Here is a 20,774-nt window from a genome sequence, read left to right on the forward strand (position 1 = left end):
CTTTCAGTATTCCACTTGTCCCCCGGAAAATAGCCTGCGGATGCCCATGTCCTGACTCTCTTGTGATCTTCCCTGGGTCTGCTGCCCAAGATCCTTTAACTGGTGCTGCTAAGGCTCACACCTGGGTCCTGACACATGCAACTGGCCCGATGCCAAGCAATGCTCTCCAACACCCCACCCCAATTACCTAAACGGCAAGCAGGCTTGCTTGTGTGTGCGTAAGACTGTGATGATGTTCCAAAAGCCACATTTTTTCAAGTGCTCAGGTTAGCCGTTTGCAAGAGGGCTGAAGAACAGGCCTCCCAATGCACCTCGGACACCACGACAGTAATGGCAGCACCTGCCAGCCTGCATGCCACCACTAGGCTGCAAATCTCCGGGATTAGATTGCTGCCCAAAGGGGGGGGGGAATAAAAAAGTGACATCTCTTCCTCGATCCCCCCTGCCACCACCGCTTTCTCTCTCTCTCCCTCCCTCCCTCTGTCCGTAACTCAAGGGCAAATTGTTTCTCTCTTCTGCACACAAGAAGCAACCTCTCAAGCATAAATCTCAAACAGCTGCTGCCTGGGTGGTGCGGGTGATTTAAGAGCCTCGGCCTTTGACTCCTGCTTCCAACCCTGTTTAAAATCTAAAGTGGGATGGGTTTGGGGTTGGGGCAATTTGGTCCCCAGAGGACAATTCATTGAGGTGCACACAGCAGGCAGGCCTCGAAAAAGCTGGCCCCTCTCTCCCACCCCCCAATCTCCTCTGCTCTTTTGCTTCTTAGGGAAGGGGAGTTATGCTGGAGAAAGAGTAACTGCAGAGCCAGCAGGGAAAGGCACACAGGCCTAAATTAATGGAAGCATGGCTTGGGGTTGCACAACGGCGACATTCACTTCCTAGCTTTACTCCCATCACTCCTTTACTTTAGAGTCAGGCTGGGGGACTTCAGGCTTCAAGGGACAGAAGGGGGTGGGGGGCAAAAACTAGCCTCCTACACAAAGGTAAAATTGACATGTGTCACTCTGCCCACTTTTGCCTCTGGCTCCACCCACCACTAGCATGTGGCCCCTGGAAAGTTGTCTGGAAGGGAATGTGGCCCCCAGGATGAAAAAATGTACCCCACCCTTACTATAGGGTGGGAAATATTACTGAATTTTGTCTGAGTCAGGGCAGCATAGGAGCCAACTCTTAGGGGCCAAGGTCCCTTTGCCCCCCCATAAAATATTTGAGGGGGTGCCCCCCCAGTTGATGGGCATTGCAATTCAAGTGGTGCATGTCTTGTGATGGATGATGCAAGGCAGGGCCTACCTGGGCCCCCCAATATTTTATGCACCCCTGCTGGGCAGTATACAGGATTTCAAGTCCACCTATTTTATCTTCCCAACCTGCTCAGCAAGACAGGAAAGACTGAGAGAAGAGTTACTTCATGGCTGAGCATGTATTTGAACCTATGTGTTTCATATTCTACTCTGATGCTCTAACCTGGATTTTCCCAATCTGGTAACCTCCAAGTTCCATCTTCCCTGGCCAGGTTGGCTGGGGCCGATGGGAGTTGTAGTCAAAAACATCTGGAGGGTGCTGGATTGGGGAAGCATGACCTAACAGCAACAGCACCTTGCCAGTTATGGTAAAATGAAACCACAGCATTAACAAGCATCTACATAGTGCTTTTCCCAAATGCTAAAGTGCTTTATGCTAAACACAATGCTCAGTAATCCTTACAAATCTACCCTGTGAGATTAGCATTGTTCTCCCATTTTAGAAGCAAGAAAATTGTCTGTCTAGCTGAAAGCTTCCTAGTGATTTCATGGCAGAGGTAAGGTTTTACTCCTGAATTCCTTGGTATGTAGCTCACTTTCATCATTATTTTTTGGGAAGGGTTTCAAAAATGTTGATGAAAAGTAGGAGAGACACAGATTTTGTGAGTCAATGTGCTAAAATGTATCCTGCTCTAAACTAGACTGGCTTGCCAAAAACTAGCCAGGATGTTGCTGCCGTGCAAAGGAGGTCAGGCGTGCAGCATTTACCCAGGTGATACTGCCACCTTCGGCAGCAAAGTAAACAGGCCGGTGTGAGGTTAATTCTTCAGGTGCCTGCTTCCATGGGAGGTCTGGAGAGTGGGGAAAAAGAGAGAACTGGCCTTTTCACTGGTGGCTCCCCATTTGTGCCATGCTCTCCCCAGTGATGCTTGCCTGGAGCCATTACTATATATCTTCAGGTACCAGGCAAAAACCTTCCTTTTAAACCAAGCCTTTGGCTTTTAACAATCTATGACCTTTTACAGTAGGTGGGATGTTTTAATGCCCCCCTCCCCCAGGTTTTATGTATGTTAAGGGGAATTTGTAAGTTGTTTTTTTCTGTAAGTCGCTTTGAGTTGCCATGGCAAAAAAGTGACCAATAAATTTAATAAATAATAAGAGTCATTCCTCCAGTGCATGCTAACTGGGAGGAGTGGGAAAGTCCCACGCAGTTGCCTCTGACCCCTAAAGCCAAGGGGTCATCAACACAGTGCCCATGGGCACCAGCATCCCCCATGGTGCCCATAAAAGGTCTCAGTAAATAGCCCCTCAAAAATCCACAATGCACAACAGCCTATTTGCTCTTCCAGATCAGTTCCTGTTTGCACTGGCTCAGACTCTCCCACAGCAGCCATCATATAGCTGGAGCCCGTGGGACTTTGCCAAGCTTCCAGATGTGCCCACTAGCAACCCCCTGCCTTAAGCGTAAATCCCCAAAGTGTCTTAATTAGTATTATTACAAAATACCCTGGATAAGAGTGCAGGATTTAAAGTGGGCTCAGCAACATGCCCACAACAGTCCACAACAGACAATCCTGGAAACAAAACTTTGCTTTTGTTTTGTCAAAACAGCGGTAAAACATACTGACTCTTTAAAACATTTTTTGTACTGCTTTATGATAATCATTCTGCATACATAAGACAAAAAAACCCTGCTTGATTCAACCAACGGGGGCCTCATCCCGTTCAGGGAACGCCTTTCATGGTCAATAGGTAAACAACCCCATTGCTCCCAAGTGGCCTTCAGTGAGCCAAGCCAGACAAGGATCTCTGCTGCAAAGTGGTGGCCTTCGCTACCCAACAAACTCAGCCAGGCCCTCTAGGCCAAATAAAACAAAGGTGCTAGCCAATAAGAGTCCAAAGTACACCAAGTTATGACAAATGACCCCACCGACAAAAGGAAAACTTGTATTTGCAAACTAAAGCAAAAGAGAGACTTACTTTGTTGAGGGCTCCAGCTCCGGTTAAGATGAGATGTGAATTTTCCACTTGGATTGTTCTCTGCCCCAACCGGACAAGGTAAGCCCCGATTCCAATTGCCCGACACGTCACCTGAAGACAGAAATTTGTAACTGTTTCAGTTCCACAGGGCTAGACTGTGTCTCTCGAGCACTGTTCTTTGTCTGGGTCCTGCCAGTAGCATCCTCTGTAGCTGAGCAATCCTGCTGCACGGAATCGGATCATTCCGTTATTCCCAGTGCAGACCAAAAGCAGACCTGTTGATTCACAGAGGAAGGAGGTTGCCCACTGGATCTCCGCGTGAGCTACTCCTTGCCTCCTTCCTCCAAGAGTGGACAATCCTGCTGCATCTCTGCATCGGGAAAACTGGAACCGAAAATGACATCCTCCACCTATACCTCTGCTGTTAAAGCCATGTGTTTCTGACAGGACTACAAATCAGTAGAGCTGTAGCCTTATTGGACTAGGTCTGTGCGTCAGAGTGTGTCCCGGACGTAAGATAAGACCTAGACGTGTCATCCCTGTTCTACTGGAACAGTCAAGGCCATCCTTGCCGTCATGAACTGATAAAGGAGAGGGCTCTGAGCACTTGTTTATTCAGCCGGGTTTTTGTTTATACATTGACTCAGAGCTCAAGTTAATGGATTTTAGCTAAGGAAAAATAGGGATTTTGGTGCCTGTTTCAAACTGCCTGCACAGTCAGTTTAGGGTTTGGGAAACCCATTCCTTCAGAGCTGTGGATCTGAAACCCTGTAATCAAGGATGAGCATTCAGAGGACCAGTGGGTGGAGGTGGGTCAACTACACCTTCTCACAAGGTGCTAGGATAGCCTGTCCTCTCCATCCCAATGCAAAACACACACACAGTTTTGCACCTCAGCCACTTTCTCTCAAAACTGAGTTACAGGCTCTGTTTAACCCCATTACCACCAGTCACTGCAAGTGGCCCCGTATAATTCTCCCATTATCTACTTCCGTAGCTCATTCCCCTAGCACAGGCCAGGCCTGCAGGTAAATGTTAAAGAGCAGTCCAGGTGTGTTTTAAAGGATGGGCATTGCCCAGTCTCTGTTGCTTTTTCCACTGGGGTGCCTTAGCTTGGGTGGGAGTGAGCCATAAGAATGTAAGAAGGGACCTGCTGGATCAATCAGGCCAGTAGCCCTGCTACTCCAGTGTCCTGTTCTCACTAAGCAGACGCCTCCTCTGGAAAGCCTGCAAGCAGGACCCACAGGCAACAGTACTCTCCCCACCTGTGATTCCCAACAACTTGTACTCAAGAGGAGGGAATTACTTAGAGAGTGGAGGAGCGAATTCAACAGCATACTTTGCACCGTGTGAAGTAGTACTCTGTTTTTTGTCTGTCCTGAATCTTCCAACATTTAAGCTTCTAGTTCTAGTAACTATAAGAAATGGAGTCATTTGAGCAGTGCCAACGTTAAATGACCCTAGGATACTAAACGACTGGCCCAGAAGCAGCCCAGCCTATCCGCAATCTCTCTACATCACCGCAAGCCTTTTTTTGCCACCCTCAAAACACACCGACAAACACACACAACTGTGGATTACCAGGCTGATAGTGATAATATCTTCATACGCCAGTGATGATTCTCCAGCGATCATGCCAGATCCCCGCAAGTTCTCAGTTCCAAGTCCTTCTTCCTTCCCAATGATATCTGTAATTTTATACCTGATAGGGCGAACCCCAAAGAGAGAGAGGGAGAGGGAGAGGGAGAGGGAGAGAGAGAGAGAGAGAGAGAAAGAAAGAAAGAAAGAAAGAAAGAAAGAAAGAAAGAAAGAAAGACCTTTATAAAATGTCAGTGCTCTTGGAGACAAACACTTCCCAGAAGAATCTCCAGTATCTCGGAACCCCAGAAGCTGCTGCCAGACAGTGTAGACAATACTGGGCTAGATTTACCAACACACTGACTCGGTGTAGGGCAGCTTCCTACGTTCATTAAACTGGGGAAATCCTCTTTTTCTCACAGTGTAAACATAACAGCAACCATCCTCCCAAGCTTGCCAATGCTATACACCTGGCATGCAAAAATGTGGTATGATAAAATGAAGATGTAACGCAAAACAGATTAAAATAAAACCCAGTGTCCATGCTTTAGGAAATAACGAGCGCACACAGTTACCTAGATTCTCCTTCGTCCTCCACATGCTCACAATGCACTGAGTTCAAAGCACTGACTCTCTTATAATCCTGGGGAGTTAGGTAGAGATACTTGAATCCCTGTTTGGGGAAGCGGGGATGGTTGGGTGGGCAGAAGAGAGAAAAGGAGAACAAATGAAAACCCCATCAGAGAAGTTCCTTCGTTCTCACACCAAACCCACATTAGTCCAAAACAACAAAAGAGCACAACATTTGCAAAGTAAATATGTAAATATAAAAGTAGCAGGATACATATTTGTACGTGTTAGGTGATAGTGTCCTTTATCAAAGTTGTCCCTTCATACCCCAAACCCTGCTCCCTCTTTTTCCTAACACTGCCCCAACTTCCATTTTATCCTCACCATAAGCCTGTAGGCAGGGGTGCAGTTAGGGAATTTTGTTAACAATGATCTTATGGGGTGCAGGGGCTCCTCTTAAGAAGGCAGCATGTGCTGCTTCAAAATGTGGTTAGCCAGCCCTACTGCAGTTTGTAGTCCCCTTCTGCTCTTTCTGCTGAGTGAGGCCCTTGGCTTGAATCACAGAACTGTAGAATGGGAAGGGACCCCAAGGGTCATCTAGTCGAACCCCATGCAGCGCAGGAGGAATATGCAGGTGACCCATACGGGGGGACCAAACCCACCACCTTGGCGTTTTTCAGCACCATGCTCTAGCCACCTGAACTAACTGCCAAACTTCTGCCCTGAAGTCCTACCTTGTCGGTAATGTTGCCTTCTATGGAAGGTTAGGCTACCACTGCTTTTGACCCAAAAGCACCCGGTGACCAGGTTGGGGATTTAAACCTTGGTCTGAATCCGAATCTGCTACTCTAACCACTACACCATGCTGGCTTCCTCGGTGCATCAGACACAACTTTCAAAAGCTGCGCTCTTTAATTCATACCTCTTTTCCTCCCACGTAATGGGAGCCTCTACCAACATGGTAGAGGCACTACACACACAGTTCTGGCATGGCCAGAGCCCTTACTTTATACGGATCGGCAGGGTCTTCCCAGGCGACGTGGAACATGTGGCGGATCTCCTCGGCCAATCCGATCCTGGCGCCGCTGTTGGCTGCCACGTAGATCCGGGGGATGCCCAGCTGCCGAGCCAGTTCCGATGCCCGAAGGAAGAGCAGGTCTTCTTGGGGCCCAAAGGACCCAATCCGGTAGGTGATGTCATTGCTAATGACGATGATGTCCCTCCCATCTGGATACTCAGGGCTCTTGAGAGTCATTCGCCAGGCCACCATGCCAATCTGCAATCGAGAGAGGCTAATAGTATTTTTTTTTTTAATCTTCATCACCATCATGACTTTTCATGAACATAGGAAGCTGCCTTATCCAGAGTCCACCTAGCTCAGCACCGTCAACACTTGACCGGCAGCAACTCTTGAGGCTTTCAGGCAGGTAGTCTCTTCCAACCTTACCTGGAGATGCTGGGGATTGAACCTGGCCCTGCCTGCTCTACTGCTGAACTGTGACTCTTCGTGAGCCATCAGTATATTTCTACCTTGCCTTGTCATGCTCCCATTTTATTCTCAGAAGAGCCCTGTGCAAAGCCAGGCTTCTGGGACCAAATCACCCAGACAAGTTCAAGTTCAATCTTTATTACAGTCAAATACCAGACAAGAGAAATAACAATAGCAACACATATAACTACATCAGCACCGAGGGACAGAAGCAATACACAAAACCCAAAATTTCATTAAAAGTACAGTCATACCTCGGGTTGAAGTAGCTTCAAGTTAAGTATTTTCGGGTTGTGCTCCGCGGCAACCCAGAAGTAACAGAGCACGTTACTTCCGGGTTTCGCCACTCGCACATGCGCAGACACTCAAAATGACGTCATGCGCATGCGTGGAAGCGGCGAAACGCAACCCACAGATGCACAGTCGCATCTTACGTTTACTTCAGGATGCAAACGGGGCTCCGGAACAGATCCCGTTTGTATCCAGAGGTGCCACTGTAACACCCTAGCAACTGAAGTCTGTGATACCCAGGCAGTGTCTTTCTTGGCCAAGTGGGTATTTGAACCTGGGATTTTCCAGTCCTAGACTGAAGCACGACCTTCTTCCCCCAGGAAAGACCAGCCTGCTTAAGAGGCGATCTTCTCCTAACGGGGCTTATTCCCAGGAAAGTGGGCAGAGTGTTGCAACCTAAAGTTCTAATCCAAAGCACACTTAAGTCAAGAGTCAGTCCAATGGAACTGGGTAGGAACAAAGGAAACGTCCTCATGCTGTGTCACACCACTTGGTCCACCTAGTTCAGGATGGTCTACATGGATTGGAAGGGGGTTCAGAATGAAGGCATTCCTGGCCCAACCTGTCCGTGCCAGGGATTGAACCTGCCTGCAGAGAAGACGCTCTTCCACAAAGCTATGGTCCTTCCACAAGTGGACATTTTTAGGATTGCTCTTATGGGGGGTGGGGTAGGTGGTAGGTCACAGTTTGAAAGAACACTGCTTCTAGAGGAAGTCACTACATCACACCCAGACTATGCTTAGATTAGGTGTGGGTTGCATTTTTCAGACTAAGGGCCACATTCCATCACAGGCAACCTCCTGGGGACTGTATGCCAGCGCTGGGTGGAGCAACAGACATGGCTCTTGTGTGTGTGTACAGCAGACTACCCTGCACCGATGCAGATGGCTGAAGCTTCTACGTGCACACAGTTCTCTACCCAGGCGGGCATGATCACAGTCTGCTGGCACTTTCCAGCCAGGAAACAGCACTTGAGAGGACGTGGAACAGAGCCTGTGGGTAGCAGGCATGGACACAGAAAGGGGTATGGCCTGGAAAGAGTCCCGAAGGACAGGAAAGAGAAACCTGGAGGGCCGCATTCGGCTCCTGGGCCTGCCTTAGTTGTTATACAGATGAATGGAAGAAGAAGAGGAGGAGGAGCAGCAGGAGAGTTAGGGCTGGCCTCTCTGGAGGAGGCCCCAGTCCAGTCTGTAGCAAACTTCCATTCCGGCTGCAAATATAAGGCACGGTTGCACACGGCTGTTTACTGAGGACTCTGTGCCCCCACAGCGTCCGTGCGGGGCGGCATCCTCATCAAAATGCTGTCCCATGTCATTTAATCCAGATGTGATGTTATGGTCCGGGGGGGGGGGCAGGAACGGAATCCAGTAAATAAATAAAATGCAGAAATGGTAAATATGGATTAAACAGGGATGGGGTAATGGGGCAGGAACACAGGGCGGCATTCTGACGAGGGCAATGTTGTGTGAATGTTGCAAAAAGCTTGCGCACACCGGCAGCGCCGAGTCCACAATGGAAGTGCCATGTGGAAGTGCCACGTGGAAGTGCCCTTGGGGAGGGGAAAAGGATGCCTGCTTTTCCTCGGATTGGCTCTTGGTCTCTGCCTCCGTGTTGCGAAAAGGGGGGAGCGGAAGGGAGGGGAGGCAGAGGGAGAGCATTTCTTTCTCACTCGAAGATGCAAAGAGTCTAATTTAACTGTTTTTTTGTGTTGGCGAAATGATGTGTGCCACAGGATTTCCATAAGAAGTGGAACCATTATTCTCCTGTAGAAACCCATTTGGCCTGAAAGGTATCACTGGACGGGATGGGAAAAATCAAACCCAATGAATTATTCACGACCTCCGATCAGAAGCAATCATTATTTCTCATGTTCCAAACTGTGATTAGGGTTCTGTGCTGGGATGTCATTTGCCTCCCTAGGTAACAACAGCAGCACGGAATTGCATGTGCAAGGGAGAGGCAGAGAGAGATACATAATACGCAGCCTGTATTATGGAGGGGTGTGTGCGTGTGATTTTTCACACATGTACCCTCTCTCTCACACAGAGATGTATGGGTGAGTGGGTTTGGGGTGGGCACACACATACATACACATCACAAATTAAAGGTGACTTAGCAGGCACTTAAAATAATATAATGAAGGCTGCAACCTTATGTACAATTGAAACACATGGTAGTCACGCCTAACACCATTGCATCGTACACAAAGTTTAGTGCATTGGGGTGAAGGACACCCCAATGAGGCATCCCAAATGAATACAATTTAAAATACATATATATTATGCTTCCGTCTCACTTTTCCTTCAGGATGCTCCTAAGAAGAGACAGAACAGACGGAAGGTAGAGAAGGTTCATAATTCCTGCCCCCATCAATGGCCAACCAAATGCACCCAGGAAGTTCACAACAAGACATGAAGGACAATAATCTGCCCCTGCTGTGACAACTGGCGTTACTACATGCTTGACCTGGATGTTCCACCAAGCTACTGTGGCCAACAGCCATTGACTGACATATCCTCTATGAATTGGTCTATTTGTGGTTTTGTTAGGCCATAGGCTCACAGAGGCTGAAATGGGACTCCCATGAAGACTAGATCGAAACCCACCATGGGGTGTGTGAGTTTAACTGCCCGGGTGATGTTTGGGACTCCAATCAGCCCCAGGCTGTCCCTGTATCTAGAGGTATCATGTAGCCAGGATGATAGCAGTTGTAGTGCACCAGGAGGACACCAGGTTGGGGGAGAGCTACTTCAGAATCTCGTTCTGCCAAAGGCCACGTTACTTGCTTGTGGTCCCACCAGGCGGATGACCAGCTCCCTCCATGGAAAGTGGAATCTCAGCATTGGGAGCAGCCATTCTTGATCTGACCAAAAGGCCCATCCAGTCCAGCATCTTGTTTCCACAATGGCCCCCCAGCTGCCCCCCCCCCCGGGAACCCATGAGCAGAACTTGAAGGCTACAACCTTCTCAACAACTGGTTCTCAGAGAGGTGTCATAGCCATCACGGTTGGCAGCCATGGACAGAGTCCTCAGACAAGAGCCCAACACTGTAATGCAGACATCAAACACACAACACTGCAACTCAGACATCAAAACATGATTAAAGGATTTAAGTATAGTATTTAGACAAGCCACTGTCTGCAATTCCTGCAGATCAGAAACAGAAACCATTTTGCTGTGGACGTGGACGGTACGGTTTCTGCTAACCATGGTGGGGGGTCTGAGCAGACAAACCTTCACTACAACTGTTTCTCCATTAATAACCTCCGTTAATTTGTATACTCTGCTTGCAAAGCCACATGGCTCATGGCTGTCACCACACTTTAAGGCTGTGGGGTTCCATAGCTCCTTCTGACAGCGAACTTGTGCGTCTGTGACAAGAGGATGTTGAGAAACCAAGAGAGGGATATCAGTGGAAGGTGGAGGAGGAAGTTCTAAAGTTTGCAAGAATGCTATATTAATCTCTCCCACCCCCCACAAAAAATATCCCCCTCCAAAGAACCCAACAAGGGCTGAGCATGCTCAGTGTCCTCTAGCACACAGCTATGGGATGCTGAGCGTAAGTTGAAAAATAAATTGGAGGTAGGCAGACATAATGGCCTTCTTAAGTCTCTTGGAGTTTATGAATTTTCCAGGAGTGGATGGATGGACATTTTACACTCTGAATGATTGTGGTTGCAGGTGCACATTGGGGTATACTGCAGTTATGTTGTGGTGGTAGTTGCAGGTCCAACTTGCAAATGAAATCATGGTTTCAGAGCATCACATGCCCATTGTACCTACATGCTCAGCTCAGCTGCCCAGCTTGCTTTGCTCTGACACGCCTTGCCTTGTGTTCTCAAGACCATTCATTCCCCGAGGCCCATTCGTAGAGGCACCCAAACATCAAGCACCTGTCACCATCGTGCACAACTCTTCCTATACAAGCCTTCACCTATTTCTGTCTAGGAAAGACACTTTAATGGCAAGGTGTGCCGGGGAAGAAGATGGTTCAGAAAATGTCTAATTAGAGGATTTCTCTCTTCCCACCCCCCCACCCCATGTCTCAACACAGGGCTGCCTTAATGGAAGAATTCTGACACCTAGTGGCAAGTGGGTAAAATATCAGCAGCCTCAAAGGTGTGTGTGTTTTAAAGGGTGTCTGCAGCAAAGGCTTGCTGTCATTTGCAGCGCTCAGGAGGACAAGGAAAATCCTTCAGGAGGGGGGAATCCACTCATCAAGAAACACATCCTCTTCCTACATTATCAGGAGCTACTTGTTCTGTATCAAGATTGTCCCACGCAGGGGCAACCCAGCAAATCACACCTGCAATCCCCATAAAAGATTGCCTGGGAAAAGGTTAATACGAGAGTTATCGACCAATTCAAGATTGTTTGTTGTTGTTGCTGATTAATCATCTGGCTTTGAAATCAATTCATCACATTTAAACTAGCAAGGTACGGCATTCGATAGGACTTGCTGCAGATATATCCTATATGTACTATTAAACACGAACTTGCTCTCTTATCATAAACTCACCAATTATTTATTTACCGCAAAATTGCACCAGATAGGCAAGAATAGGAACATTTGGGAACTCCTCCCAAACAGCCCAATGAGGACCGAGAATACTCGGTGGCATGGACTGTTGAGTGGGAGAGGGGTGAAAAAGTCCCTGCACCACCAAAAGACTGGCAGGTGGACAGCAAAGAGAGGGGCTCCTTAGTTGTGACCCTTAAAGTGTGAGGAACATTCTCCCAAGGGAGAATCTCTCTTGCTTCTTGCTTCTTATATTTGGAGCAGCAAAAATACATTTTTTTTAAAGGGTCATTTTTGTTTCACTGTTTGCTTTTGTAAGCTGAATATCCAAACAAAAACGAGCCATGATGAGCCTCAATGTTACAAAATTTGGGGAAACTCTGGCTTGTTTACACTATGATTTCATGAGAACAAGCACGGATCTGAAACTATGGTTTCAGTTCATGGGTTGTTCACTCTAGTAAAGGTAAAGGGACCCCTGACCATTAGGTCCAGTCGTGGCTGACTCTGGGGTTGCAGCGCTCATCTCGCTTTATTCGCCAAGGGAGCCGGCGTACAGCTTCCCGGTCATGTGGCCAACATGACTAAGCCGCTTCTGGCGAACCAGAGCAGCGCACGGAAACGCCGTTTACTTTCCCGCCGGAGCGGTACCTACTTATCTACTTGCACTTTGACGTGCTTTCGAACTGCTAGGTTGGCAGGAGCTGGGACCGAGCAACGGGAACTCACCCCATCACGGGGATTTAAACCGCCGACCTTCTGATCGGCAAGTCCTAGGCTCTGTAGTTTAACCCACAGCGCCACCCGCGTCCCTAGCCACTCTAGCCACAGCTTAAACAAACCAACAACTTGCCAAATTTGGACATCGTAGATAACTCTGGTGAATTTAAAACCAGCATTGGAATCTTTCTGGCCTACTTCCCACAGGTGGAAAAGAGAAGGCAGAAGTACATACGCTCACAGCTTGCTTCAGCTAATTGTTGTAGTGCAAGGATAAGGCCCTGCAGATGTTTCTGGACTATAACTCCCAACACCCCTGAGTCCTGCTTGGCTGAGGCTGATTATCATCTCTTTATTCATGGGTTGCCTTTTAAATGGGTATCAAATTGGTTGACAAACGTATCATAAAAACAACACGGAAAATAACACCCAGTAAATTTAAAAGCAATTCAAAGTAAACACCCACGGCAGAGATCCATTCCTCCAAGTGGGAAAGCTTGTTGGAACATAAATGCCTTCAATTGTTTCTGGAAAGTGAAGATAGTGGACGCCTGTTGTATCCACAGGACAGAAGAAGTCGCAGTAAAAGCTCTGCTTTGAGCCACTGTGGAGCAGGTTTCTGATATTTGGGGGACGTGCAGGAGAAACTCTACTGCAGAGCGCAGGGATGTATGGCTGGGGCAACATGATCTCTCATGTAAACTGGTCCTGAGTGATGGAGGGCTAGAGCATGGGTAGGCAAACTAAGGCCCGGGGGCCGGATCCGGCCAAATCGCTTTATCAATCCGGCCCACGAATTGGTGTGTTTTTACATGAGTAGAATGTGTGCTTTTATTTAAAATGCATCTCTGGATTATTTGTGGGGCATAGGAATTCATTCATTTTTTTGAATTCGTGCATCTCTGGGTTATTTGTGGGGCATAGGAATTTATTCATTATTTTTTTCAAAATATAGTCCGGCCCCCCACAAGGTCTGAGGGACAGTGGACCGGCCCTCTGCTGACAAAGTTTGCTGACCCCTGGGCTACAGCGATAGAGGTTGGTGCCAAAACCTTGATCTTGTCCTGTTTGGGTAATGGGAGATGGTGTCTGGGGAGCCACAGATTCCCCATGCCTGCTGTGAATAAAGAAATAGCTATCGGAGGAGAAAGCTGTCCAGGGGTGGCGACAAAACCGGTTCAAAAGTAGTCTGAGATGGTCACATCCAAGCGCAGCCCCTTCACCTGTCAGGTTCCATTTGTCCTTCAGATTACTGATGGCCCAAATGTCTCCCCTCCTCTCCCCCAAATGGATTAGCCACTCACGCTTGGAGAATTCAAGCTATTGTCGTGCAACACAAACCCCATCCACCCCTCTGCCCCCCAAGGCTTTTGGTTAACACAATTGGATATGAAGGACTCAAAAAAGAAAAGAAAAACTCATTCCCAGCGGTAGCTAATCCCACCAGGAAACAGCTTCACTGACAACCATTTGCAAAGTTCCCTAAGTGACAGTCGCAGAACAGAAAGGTTGCACTCTGGGAATAAGAAGAAAACTTTCCGCAGCTCTCCCTTAGTGCTCTGAAAATAAACTGCAGAGATATATTCTCAGACAGGATAGAACTTGAATCCAAACCAGGTTTGAATTAACACTCACTATTGCTTTGGAGACACATATATTCTCTTGATTCAAGAAACCCACAACATTCGGTTTCTCTCACATTGCTGGTTTTTCTTGAGTTTTTAAAGTTGGGATTTCTATGCGCTCTGTAAGGCCATGGCAGTCATTTCCCAGACTTGGTTGGACCCTGAGCTGTTCTAAGAACACACTTAGAACACATTATGTGGTTCTGGTTGTTTTACCCCCAAAGAGGATACTGTAAATCTGGAAAGGCTTTCCAAAAAGAGCAGCCAAAATGATCAAGGGGTTGGAGCAACTCCCCTAATGAGGAAAGGTCAGAACTTTTCGTTTCGAGAAAAGGCTTTCATATTACTAGAACTCTGGCCCATTCAACAAAGATGAATGCTGGAAGATTCAGGAAAGAGCGCATAAACTATGGAATGTGCTTCTTCTTCAAGAGGCAGGGGTGGCCCACAACTTGGTTTATTTTTATTTATTTCATACTATTTTTACGCCTCTTGACTATAAAACAAAACAAAACCTCAAAGCGGTTTACAAAAAGATAAAACAGTAAAATCGAGAAAATTCGACAGCCCTAGTTTAAAACATACAAAAAGTTAAAATACTAAAAAATCACCTCAACTTTCTAAGCATCTGGGTAGGCTGGTCTGAACAGGAATGTTTCTAGCAGGCACTGAAAAGAGTACAGCGAAGCCGCCTGCTTGGTCTCAATAGGCAGGGAGTTCCAAAGTGTGTAGGTGCTGCCACAGCAAACAATCGAGTTCTTATAAATGTGGAAAGGGTATTATGTGGCATTTGTGGTAGTGCCAATTCCGCTGATTGAAGCAGGTCAAGTGGGCACATGTGAGGTAAGGCGGTCTCGTAGGTAAACTGGTCCCAAGGGCTTTACATGCAAATAGCAACACCTTGAACCTGGCCCGGTAGCAAATTGGCAAGACGGTGCATATGTCTGATAGCAGGGGTTCTATGCTGTCAGCAATTGTGCTGCAGCATTCTGCACTAACTGCAGCTTCTGAATAAAGCACAATGGAAGCCCCGCATAAAGCACATTGCAGTAATCCAGTCTTGAAGCAACCAACACACAAACTACCGTGGGAAGGCTTTCCTGGTCCAGCCATAGCTTTCAAACCAGCCGCAGTTGGTAAAAGGCACTTCTAACCACGGAGGCTACCTGAGAGCTGGCTCCAGAAGCACCCCAAAATTTTAAAAGAAGAGTAGACAAATTCATGGAGGGTAAGGCTAAACACTGGCTATTGGTCATGATGTGACCAATGTCCTACGTCCGCTGTCGGAGACAGTGCGAAGGCTGGGAAAGTGGGGAAGAGTGCTGTTAGACTCAGGTTCTGCTTATGGGCCTCCTATTGGCATCTGGTTGGTCACTGAGGGAACAGGATGCTAAACTAGACGGGCCACTGGCCTGATCCAAAAGGCTCCTCTTATATTCTCAATCCCAATTCAACTGGTCACTTTTGAGAACAGAGTGCTGGACCAGCTTCACCTGCTGCCTGGTCCTTTCACCTGCAGATGCTTGTGACTGAACCTGGGACCTCCTGAATGCTAAGCATCGCCTCTGCCCACTAAACTACGGACTCTTCTTCAGCTCTTATTTCAACATCTCAAAACCTACAATGAGGTTTTCATTATACGGCAATTAAATTGAAGATCTGACCAATGAAATCATGGACCTGTCCGTCAACACACACACACAAAACACTAAGCCAGAGATTCTTTAACCAAGTGACACCTGATCGAAGCTTTGGTAATTGGTATATTGAAGTTCCAATAATACTTAAATCAATGGAATTGATTAATTGATCAGGTTGATAGGCTGCAGAGCAGGTGATTAATCAACCAAAAAGGAGTTACAATCAGGAGGCAACCTTGATTTTTAGTCCTCTGTTCCTGTCCTGCCCTACGGTGTTCCCTGGCAAAATAATTATAAGCAAAATCTTTTAATTTGGGACCCCTCCAGACATTATCATGTATTCATGGTGAATTCTATTAATGATGGTATCGGGGAAGTTATAGGTGATCCCGCTGCAAAACTTTTGGGGCTGACATGTTGCTTCATTTTCAACCGCTGCATTTCTCATAACTTCCAGCTGAAATTCTGCATTTTTTCAAGCTGCAAACGTTCTAGGTTGTTTGTCCTACCTTTGCTGCGCTACAGTGCAGGTATTCCTCTGGGTAGCAATAACGCATTAACATCAAGGAAGCATTGCAGAACAACTAATAAAGCCAATGATGTGTGGATGGGCCAGCATACATCTGCCACTAATGTGCTATTATTGCATCATATTATTCTCATGTTGCAGAATTCACCATTAAAAAACACCAATTCAAAAGGGCCCCTGAATGCCATTATTTGGCAACAGCAGCTAATTCTGGGTCTTTGATCAAAGGATAAGTAAACACCTTTGACCGCCACTGAGTGTCAACAACAAACAAAGTTAAAGAAACAAAAAGGGCAGGGGAAAACATACCACCACCAACTGCAAGACCTTCCTGAAATGTCTGCACATATGAAATATGGCTGAAGTCTGCCCCCATAATGTAAATAGGATGTGGTTTTTTTGCAGGGGGGGGGAGCAGGGTGAGGTTTTTATTCTGCAGCAGTAATAGTGGAACATTTCAGTGGTTTCCTTAAGGATCCTTAAGGGTCAACAAAACATTATGCTAAATCTGTGACTGCTGCCAAGAAAGACAGACCTGAGTCTAGCTGGTTCTTCTCCTTACTTAAAGCTCTGCCCCTGTAAGGCTCCATCTGCACTACGCCTTTGAAGCAGTATCAAACCACTTTGAGCAATCACGGCTTCCCTGAAGAATCCTAGGATCAGTAGTAGTTTGTTAAAGAGTGATGAGAGTTTGTCAGGAGAGACCTCATTCCCATCGCAGAGGACTGAACCTGAGACCTTCTGCACGCAAAGCAGATGCTCCAACACTGATCTCTGGCCCTTTCCCTAAAAATAAAGCTTCCAGTCCTTGTGGCTGTGAATAAAGGACCCTGCTTGGAAATAAATATGTGGGAGAGCTCAGTCGGGAAACCGGGAGACTCTCAATTCCAGGGTCGTGGGTTTGAGCGTCACTTTGGGCAAAAGATGACCCTCGAGGATTCTTCCAGGTGTACAATTCTATGGTTCTAAGATGCTAGGGACTGAACCTGGGATGCTCTACCTGCTGAGCCTTCTCCCCTAATGCCCCATTCCACAAACGTTTGTGGGTACTTTGGAAAAGGAGAAAGGAGCTTCCGTCCAAGGCACACAGAAAGTCTTTCAGGGGTTAAAGAAAGAGAGAGAGAGAGAGAGAGAGAGAGAGAGAGAGAGAGAAGTGTGTGCTTGTAACAGAGACAGAGCGCACGAGCTTGAACGGTTGGGCTTTGGGTACAGGGTCCCATATAATAAGACTATTTGTATTCATACTGGCAGAGTAAACAGTACATGTTCATGCCCAGGCAGCCTCTGCGCTAGTAATTTCAGCCAGAGCACAGCTCGGTCCCTTGGGAATCTGGGCTACTCTCCCCTGGCCTCCAACCACTCCAAATGCCAAATGAGAGAAGAAAAGGAAGGAGGAGAGGGGGGAGAGAGAGACCGGCCGGTGGGGGGGGGAGCAGAAACATGCCGAGACCTTCCTGCTGCACTGTAGCACCGTCCCCGCTTGCAAGGAGAAAAATATATAAAACCTTTTTAAAGGGTGCAGTCGCGGAGGCATTGGGAGGATGTCTCTTAAAACCTTTCCTTCCAATTTAGCAGCGGCAAGGCATGTTTTCTGGCATATTAAACCTTCCTGAACATCAATCAGGTGGGAAGAGTTGAAAAAATTCTGCAGAACAATAACAAAAAAAGCACCCCAACACTGCCCAACAGACCCATTATCCTGGGACAGATATTTATATAAAGTTGCCCTATACTGAGTCAGATCAGCAGTCTCATCTTAGCTGGTGTCCAGGATTTCAGATGCTCTGCCTGAGATGCCACTGGGGACTGAACCCTCTGCACACAAGGAGGACGCTCTGCCACTGCCTTCCCCAAAATGTTAGTCCATGTCTAACAAGAGACAGGAGACACAGGACTATGCCTTACAAGTGAACGAGACCATGGGTATCTAGCCCAATGTGTCCACACTGACTGACAGCAGATCTCCAGGGTTGCCCTTCCAAACCCTGCCTAGAGATGCCATTGGCGACTGAAGCTGGGATGTTCCATGTGCAAAGCAGGGGGATCTCCACCACTCGGCTACGACCCTTCCCCTAAACCCAGGCGTTCCAAGTGTTCGGTTCTATGATAAATTCTTACTGTTCTGTCGTCCCCTTTTTCTGTAGATTGTGCTTATATACAGCGCTTAGAAATGCAAACAATTCTACAGATTGCTGGAATGGGGTGGGGTGGGAGGGCTATCTCCACATGTGGTGGGAATGTCTGATTGTGCATGGTTTTTGGTGGAAAGTATATTCCAGGAAATTTCCACCGTAGTTCAGCAAATTATCCCTCCAGATTCCAGGGATAAACCTATTGTTGCTCTTTCCGGACACCATGCAACAGGTATGGTATAAAGATATCTGCTTGGCGGCACCGGAGGGAGAAAGGGTATATAGAGTCTCCAGGGCTTAGCGAATTTGGAATCTAGTAGTGGCAGAGAAAGTTACAGAACAGGGGAGGTAACATCTAAGAACCCTTTCTCTTTAATTTGGCACCCTTCCATCACCTTTATCACTCGTATGGACAGTGGGATTCATCCTCCAGATTTCCAGTGTCCCCTGTGGGCAGACATCATACCTAAGCATTTCTGGCCCCTGGCTTAATGCAATTGTTCCATTTATTCCTTTTTTCTCACATAGCCCTTATGGGATTATCCTGATGATGTTTCACAGTATCGCGTATACCAGCCTTCCTCAACCTCGGCCCTCCAGATGTTTTGAGACTACAATTCCCATCATCCCTGCTAGCTAGGGATCATGGGAGTTGTAGGCCAAAAATATCTGGAGGGCCAAGGTTGAGGAAGCCTGGCGTATACCAATGCAATTTGGATTTTTTTTCTATTTTCTGTTTTGTTATGTCATGCAAAAATCAATTTAAAATTACTGTAAAAAATGAGAGAAAGAAATGCCTTAAGCAAAAAAACCCACAAATATTTCAGAAATCCCGAGAGCTGCATTGCAGGTCAGATCCATGCAAATGCCGCAGGGTCTGTTGAGCTCCCTGTTCAGGATGCCAGCCGCCCAGTTTCATTCTGCCACCTCCAGCCCCACCCATATTACCCACGCCACAGCCAGCCAGCCTACTGGAACTTGCCTCGTTTCCTCCAGGCAGCCTGTTCATATGCACCAACTGGCCTTGGTCGTCCAGCACCAGCTCTGTGTATGTCAGCAGGTCAGAAGGCAGCGGAGGAGCAGGCAGGGTCGCAAAGTCTTTCATGGATTCCCAGAGTTTAATTAAAGACTAAAGGTGTTTTGGGGAAGGGAGAGAGAAGTAATAAGATGCTTTCATTACATTTTTTAAAACAAAAAACCCCCCCACTCTTCATTGCTTGGTTCAGATGCAACAGGAAACCATGGTTTCCCACTGTTACAAGGATTCATGTCCTAGCAGTGAGTCCAGGTGGGCAGTTCTCACCTGTCGGAACATTTCGGGGATGTCGTAGACGTACGTCGTCCCCAATGACTGCGCCTGGAATCTCTTGGACTGGAGCAGGTCCTTTGTCACATACGGAGTGTTTATCAACATTCCGTGTAGTGGCCCTTGCTTATCGCCGTAAGCCTGGAACATAATCTAGACGAGAAAATACACACCCACAGTTAAAGCCAATTTGACGTTAGTGCATCAGACAAGGCCCCACGGCTGCGTTGTTACATACAGGAAAGGGTATGGGATGAATGGCTTCTTGAGGCTGGTATTCTCCAGGCAGTGGTCCTGGGTTCAGAAATGTGCGCTGCTGCACAAACCACCGCTCCCCCTACATACACACACACATGCTCAGTCTTCATAATGACGCTGGCGCCATTTATCAACAAGCCCCCAAACCAGCCACTTTCCAGTTATGGAGCAGAAGGCAATTAGGCAAAGCACTAATACAGACAGACAACATGGTGCAGTGGGTTAGAGCAGGGGTTGGCAACCTAAGGCCCATGGGCCACAAGCAGCCCACGGAGGTCGTTTAACTGGCCCACGAGCCGCCCCCAAACTGAGCCGCCCGCTTGGCGAGTCCCCAAGCGCTGCACTAAACTGGCACAGCACGGAGAAGGGACTTGCTTCTGCAGCGCCAGAAATCGCGTATGTGCAGACAGAGAAGCCGGAAATCGTGTCTGCGCAGACGCCGGAAATCAGGGGTGCACACGCGATCCGGCCCACGGAGGGATTTCCGCTGGAGTGAACCAGCCCAGGCAAGGTAAACCTCGCCAACCCCTGGGTTAGAGTGTGTGACTAGGACCCTGGTTCAAATCCATGTAAGCTCACTGGGTGATCTGTCAGCCTAACCTACCTCACAGGGTTGTTGTGAGAATAAAATGGAGAAGCATGCAAGCCGTCTCAAGCTCCTTGGAGAAAAGGTTCAGTATGAATGTATAAATAAATATAATTATGTATTCTAACAGATTACACGTTAACACTAAACTGTAGAATACTGTATTTATTTCACTCTAAACTAAGCCTTCTCTCCCCGACCCTTTTCAGAACCTCTCTACTAGAGGAGGCGGAACAGAGCCTTGCCCCATTTGTCTAACCCCACTTTAAAAGTCTTCCAAGCTGGTAGCCATCAGCTGGCCATGTGGCAG

General features: G+C 47.5%; 1 protein-coding gene across 6 annotated transcripts in view; it reads right to left on the reverse strand.

The window, feature by feature from the left end:
- Window positions 1–20,774, reverse strand: part of ACACA (acetyl-CoA carboxylase alpha) — a 195,360-nt gene that overhangs the window by 62,737 nt on the left and 111,849 nt on the right. For all 6 annotated transcript variants that reach the window (XM_080982741.1, XM_080982739.1, XM_080982740.1 and 3 more), the window contains 6 exons: window positions 19,618–19,773; window positions 19,297–19,443; window positions 6,376–6,645; window positions 5,375–5,472; window positions 4,803–4,923; window positions 3,222–3,332 (listed from right to left, as the gene is read on the reverse strand). In XM_080982741.1, the coding sequence (XP_080838867.1) occupies window positions 3,222–3,332; window positions 4,803–4,923; window positions 5,375–5,472; window positions 6,376–6,645; window positions 19,297–19,443; window positions 19,618–19,773 (903 nt within the window). The remainder of the gene's footprint in view (window positions 1–3,221; window positions 3,333–4,802; window positions 4,924–5,374; window positions 5,473–6,375; window positions 6,646–19,296; window positions 19,444–19,617; window positions 19,774–20,774) is intronic.

This window comes from Podarcis pityusensis, assembly GCF_964106645.2.
Source record: "Podarcis pityusensis genome assembly, chromosome: 15".
Taxonomy (NCBI): Eukaryota; Metazoa; Chordata; class Lepidosauria; order Squamata; family Lacertidae; genus Podarcis; species Podarcis pityusensis.